The sequence below is a fragment of the Elephantulus edwardii genome, unplaced genomic scaffold (assembly GCF_000299155.1).
Source record: "Elephantulus edwardii isolate Elephantulus edwardi_28Jun2011 unplaced genomic scaffold, EleEdw1.0 scaffold00012, whole genome shotgun sequence".
Taxonomy (NCBI): domain Eukaryota; kingdom Metazoa; phylum Chordata; class Mammalia; order Macroscelidea; family Macroscelididae; genus Elephantulus; species Elephantulus edwardii.
In genome coordinates this window covers 23,184,955-23,191,550 of record NW_006399762.1, presented here as the reverse complement: position 1 = coordinate 23,191,550, position 6,596 = coordinate 23,184,955, and the positions used below count along the sequence as shown (strand labels likewise).

The 6,596-nt window shown below is 38.2% G+C and overlaps 1 protein-coding gene across 1 annotated transcript in view; it reads left to right on the top strand.

Moving 5' to 3' along the window:
• The window catches only part of EGF (epidermal growth factor), a 193,244-nt gene extending 187,767 nt beyond the window's left edge, over nucleotides 1-5,477 (top strand). The window contains 2 exon segments of the mRNA XM_006903614.1: nucleotides 1,656-1,737; nucleotides 5,308-5,477. Coding sequence (XP_006903676.1) covers nucleotides 1,656-1,737; nucleotides 5,308-5,477 — 252 coding nt within the window.
• Nucleotides 5,478-6,596: the final 1,119 nt, after the last annotated feature.

The following is a 6,596-nucleotide window of genomic DNA, read 5'->3' as shown; positions in this document are numbered from 1 at the left end:
ATATTCATCACTCATCTCCAGCACCACAGCTCAAAGGCATCAATTCTTTCTATCAACCCTATTCACTGTCCACCTCTCTGATGCATAGCACATAATTGCGAAGACTATAGCCCGGATCAGGTGCACCTTAGTCTCCAGTCTGACGCTGTTGCTCTTCAGTATTCTTGAGAGGTCTCTCACAGCTGACTTTCCCAATGCAGTTCTTCTCTTGAGTTCCTGGCTGCTGTTACCAAGAGTGTTGATTGTGGAGCCAAGTAAACTAAAACTGTATATGATTAGGTATTCTTGTCATCACAGGAGTCCTGAATGAAGGCTGCATCATGAAGTGGACTTGGTCGGGGAGGGATTGTATAACAGTGAAAGAATTTTTCTTTTACTTTTCAAAGAGAAGAGCTAATTGGGGAGGGGCAGGGAGAAAAGTGCAACAATGAATGAATGGAAATCCAAAGTCTCTGTAAACTTTCATTAAAATTAATAAATTTTTTTTAAAAAAAGTAAAGAAATAAAAGACCAGAACTGATGGCAGAAGTGTCTCTGAAATTTGCACTTAAACGTAGACTAGCTAAACCAAATGCTTGAAATTGTGAAGAGGGGTGAGCCGAAGATTTCAAAGGGCAGTTCAAGAAGACAAAATAAAGTGTTGCAATGAAACATACAAAGATTTGCAATTAGAAAACCAAAATTGAAGAAAATAGAGAACATTTCTCAAGCTGAAAGAACTAAAGAGAACATTCAAGCTTCAAATTGCAATAGTGAAGGATTCTCTAGGGAAGGAAATTGAGCAACACAGGAATCATCAAAAGATGTGAGGAAGGCACAGTCACTGCATCAAAAAAAATTGATCAACTGGTCCACTTCAGGATGCAGCGTATGATCAAGAACCAGTGGTTCTGAAGGAAGCAGTCTCACTAAAGGCAAAAAGAAAGTTCCAGGAATTGACAAAATACCATACCAATGGAGATACCTTATGCTTAGGCATTATTGTCATGACAGGAGTCTAGATGAAGGTTGCATAGTGGGCTGGACTTGGGGGGAGGGATTATGTAACAATGAAAGAATTTTTCTTTTACTTTTCAAAGAGAAGAGGCAATTGGGGGCTGAGGGGGGAAGGGAGAAAAGTGCAACAATGACTGAATACAAATCCAAAATAGCTGCAAATTTTCATTAAAATTAATAATAATAATAAAGAGAAACAAACAGGTTCACTGTGTGTGTATGTGTGTATATGTAAAGTTATTCACAAAACCCAGGAATCCTGTCTATATATGCACAAAGTTGTAACACATACATATTTAAATCATATTACTTGTCTCGCCTGTGGTTGCTGTTTAAAACACTTAGGAATTTTTTTTTATAGCTCATAATAGTACAGTAACCTCAGGGGTCTGTGACCCCAACCTGGGATTCCAGAATTAGAATGGATTCATCAGTAAAGGTATTGGTAGTGTCAAATGGTTTAAAGGGAGAATAAAATAATCTCCTAATTAAAAATTGAATCTTCAATTTGTCAGAGAGATAAAATTTTCCTCCAGGTTTTACTTTCCAAAGGATGAGTGAGCATAATGGAGCAATAGACTTTGGTTTAATGATGAGATAATTAGTGAATTAGATAATTAGTGAATTACACTGGAATTTTCTCCCTTTTCTAATTGCAGTTTGTGGTATTAAATGATGGCCAGGACTTCAAGAGTGGAAATCAGCCCATGACCCTGAAGAATGCTCAAGCAGCAGATGTTGGTAAGTTTTCTTCCCTCGAACTTGGTGAACGCTGACTTCTATCTACCTAGGTTCTAAATGTCTGCCAGTTTAAAATCTCATCTTAACATTGGAACAAAAGCCACCCTAAATCAAGTTGCTGACCAATCAAACCTGATTCATGATTATCCTGCATGTGCCAGAGCAGAATTGTATTTCATAGGTTTTTTTTTTTTTTTGTAAGTAGTTCACCATGTCTTTCTTCTGTGGCACCTCAGGTGGATTTGAACTTCCCATCTTTTGGCTAGCGTCTGAGCATGTTTCACTCCCCCATGCACAGAAACAAGAAGTCACATCATACAATCTGTGTGAGCAGCTGTGCTCTCTTGAAATAACCTGTAGCATTAGATAAATGCGTTTGAACTGAGTTCTGATCTTATTTGAGGTCACCCTATTTACTCAAAACTCCTCTTGCATAATCAGTTTAAGTATGCACAGAATGCGTGGTTGCTTGTTTCATGTTGGGGTGAATTCTTAGGTCATTCTTGCAGTTGGGGATCCACAGCAGTAGCTGTAAATATGTTGTTGTTGTTGTTGTTCATTGCTGTCAAGTCCGAACTGACTCAAAGCTGACCTTGCAGTGGTTTTTCAGAGGCTCTAAACCACACAGGAGGAGATTGTTCATTTTTGTACCACAGAGCAGCTGGCGGATTTGACTGCCTGCCTTTGAATTAACAGTGTAACTCCTTACCCACTAGGCCACCAGAGCTTCCTGCTGTAGATAGAGTTCCAGTAAAATTAGAAATGGATAAACATGTTCCATGTTCCAATAAGAAAATTTCCTGTAAATGTAAATTGACCTGGAGATTGTTCTAGGGATTAGAGAGTATTCCTGTTTTATCTGGGAAGGGTTAATTCTCAGCCAGGTGCCTGCAGTCGGTGAAGTCCAGCTAAGCTACTGGGGGGTGGGACTATCAAATCAACCCAGGGCCCCGGCTGTTCTGGAATTCAATCTGCTTCTGATAGAGATAGACTCAGATATCCTTTGACATAATACATTTGCCAAGAGTTTCATAGTAATAAACCTCTTGGACTGGAGTCTCAGATATTATATTTATACTTCAATACCAAGAGAACATAGTTAAACATGGTTTTGTAATCAGAAGCTTTTAGAGAAATTTTGAGAAATACTGAACTGATTAAAACCATGCTTCTAGTAATGAAAGAGGCTTCAGCTCCATTTTTGTTGTCTGATATTTGTCTCTTCATAAATAAGCATGCTATCTTACCCTTCTCAGATTCCTAGGTACAGAGAACATGAGCTTCTTGTTTCAGAAGACTCCCCCTAAATTCTCCTCTTATACATGTATTCTGTAATAGTGAACTCAGTAAAACTCAATTCTTATCCTGTAATAGTGAATTCAGTAAAACTATGTTGCCTAATTTGGGGAAGGTTCAACTATTTTTAAGAATTAAAGATAAAAAGAATAATAAATAACACATACATGTTTTTAATATACATTATAACACCTGATTGAGATGTCAGAGGTGGTGAGGATGGCACAGGCTAGGACAGGATTCAGGTCTCTTGTTATTAGGGTCACTATGAGTTGTAATTGACTTGACGGCACCTAACAACAATAACAACAAGAGGTTATTCCTTGGAAAAGGACATCATGCTTGGAAAGGTTTGGGGGTGGTGAAGGAGAAGAAGATCTTGACTGGGTGGATCGGCACAGTGACTACAGCAATGGGCTCGAGTGTGTCAGAGACAGTGAGGTTGGCACAGGCTAAGACAGGGTTTAGAGCTGTTGTTCATAGGGTACCTATGAGTCATACTAGACTCGATAGCATCTAACATAACGTTACCACTAGTGGCTTAGTGGTAAGGAGTTGCACAGCCAACCCAAAGGCATGTAGTTTGAATTCATTCGGTGCTCCACAGGAGAAAGATGGATAATCTCCTTACATAAGATTTACTGCCTCTGAAAACCTGCTGGAAGGTCAACTATGGGTCAGTTCCAACTCAATGGTACATAACAAGAACAAAAAAGTATCAGTGAAGGGAATTCTGGTGGCCTAATGAGTATGAAGTTGCACAGACAACCCAAAGTCTCATGGTTCAAATCTGTCAGCTGATTCACTGGAGAATGATGGACAGTCTCCTTCTGTGTGATTTGAAGTCTCAAGGGTAAACTATGAGTGAGTTTCAGCTCAACAGCAATGACCAACAACAGTGTACCACTGATGTTACTTGGCTTATAAAAACACTCAGCATTTTCAAAAGTTGTATAGTTCCTTGAGGAACCAAAAATATAGAATTCCTTTTTTATATAGGTAATCCATATCCATATATATTTATATGTACGTACATATGTATTTATATATATCTATAAGCCTATAGAGAGAGATAGTTATAGAGATATGTATGGATATATATAGACATGGCTTCAAGTAAATCAATAGCAAGATTGTGGTTCAACTCTGAAAAAAATGACCTAGCGATGGGTTTTTGGAGGCAGTAAATTGCACAGAAGGAGACTGACTGCCCATCCTTGTTTTTCCTGTGGCGCAGCTGGTGGATTCAAACCATATACCTTTAGAATTGCAGTGCAGGTTCTTGTCAGTGGGCCACCAGAGCTCCCTAGAAAATAACTCAGGACTCATAATAGTGTGTTGAGTCCTCAACAGTAGGCTAGAATGTCTCTCACTCTCTTTCCCTGCTGTCCCTCTCTAGCTGTTGCAAACAGTTTGGGCCATTCTTTATGGACCACACATCTACATTGTTTCTATATGTGTGGCCACCTTGCCAATCTGTCCTACTGTCTCATGACTGAAGGAACATGGTGGTGTAGTAGGTTACATTTTTATCTGAGAACTGAAAGTTCAGCAGTTTGAACCCAGTAGACAAGCCACAGAAGAAAGCCGAGGTAATCTCCTCCCATTGGAATGGATAGCCTCAAAAACACAATGGAGCACTTCTGTGACCCAAAATGAACTCAGCTGTAGCGGATTTCAGATTGGTCTCTACAGAAATATCTGTGTAAAGTGATGCTAGGCATGGAGTTGAGTGATTCGAATTAGATTTGAGTGAGAAGTAAGAGCAAGATAAATGCTCTTGAAAGTGAGATAAAGAAATACTTAGGAGAGTAATGACCATGTTGGTGAGATAGGAGACAAAAGATGGTCTCTGAGCCAATTTCTTTTCAGTTCCTGAAAAATTCTCTGAAACATAGACTTTACTAGTGGTAGATTTATGGGATCACTTCATTGACTTTAGTAAACACTGAGTGATACTGGTTAGGTGCAAAATTCCAGGCATGTACAAAATGTGATTGATAATGTACAAGTCCTTTATTGTCCAGGTAGGGTGATATGATATCACCTTTCATATAGAATGTTGAAGACTGCTATCATAAGCACATTCCTTTGAACTGTCTCAGCCAACCAATACTTGTACGTTTTTAAAAATTGAGTCCAAGATGGTTTGAGAATGAGGTAATTTTGTGGTTCATGTTTCAAGTCTATTCTTTAAGTACCACTTAATTTCTTTCTTTTCTCTTTTGTTTTGAGTGTTGGGAATACAGAAATTTCTTTTTTAATTTTGTTTAGGGTCGGTAAAACTGACTCAGGACAGGAAGGAGTCCCAGATAAATGGAATGCACACAGGGCAAAACTTCTTCAGCCCCCAGGGAATGAAGCAGAACCTTCATCTACCTTCCTACGTGGCACAGCCCCTGGAGAAGGTGGTTGAGAAGTCCCATTCTTCCCCTGTCAGCTGAGCCATTGTGGCAATAACAGGCTCCTGATCAACCATGCTCTAGACATCACAGTAAATGGAGCCAAAATCACTGAAAGCTGGGAATTAAAAGGAAGCTCAACAAGAATAAATTGTGTCAGTGGACAGTTAATTTACTTTCCGAAAGTAGAGAAAAATACAGATTCTGGTTACACAGATACCTTTACAACTAACCAAGGAGATACATATGTAGATGTGGGGTTTTTCTTCCCTCAATAAGTCTCACTGTAGATTTTCAAGTGAGAGAATTAGTGAGCCTTGCTAGAATTACTGGACAGCTCCTTAGAAACCAAAATTGAGACAGTAGTGATTTGCAAACTGGTTTGTCTTCAGTCATCAGCTCCACAGATAGATTCTCTGTTCCCCACCCCCTGCTACCTTCCGCTCCAGACACACTATGGTGTTCAAGCAGGCAAACAAATAGGCTAGGTCTGTTATAAAGTAATTTATCTGGACAGAACACTTAGCTCAATCTAACAAAATACTCAGAATCATAATATTAGTGTTGGAATTCTTGTAGATATTTTGCCAAATAGCACTGATGTTGTCTATGTCACTAATTTTATAGAACAAATGGTGATAAATTAATAAAATGTAGAATAACTTAGAACTTGATTTCTTGGGAATGCAATGGGTTTTTTTTTTCGACTTTAGTATCTGTTAATTAAAAAAATTAATTTTTAAAACACTACCCAAGATACTGAATTTTTTATTGGTGATTATCCTTCTTTCTTTCATGTAATTCCACCCCTCCCCCCCCAACTTTCCCCAGTAAAATAATTATAACTTCTCCCTTGGTGTGTTTGCACAGAACTTTCCATTTATTTTAACATGAGAGAGTGTAAGAAAATTACTGGTTTTATATTTATTATGGACAACAATTTTCTTCTTATAATTATGTAAATAAAATCACCATAAAAGAAATATATTGTTGTATATCTGGTGAAGAAGTTCATTATGCTCTAAGGAGCCATTATAGCTAAATAAAAAGAAATTGTCAAACTCACTACTGTTTGAAATTTGTCTAACTTTAAAAGGTAAATTTTAACATGTTGTTGTTGTTTTGTTGTTATGTGCCATCGAGTCGCTTGCGACTCATAGT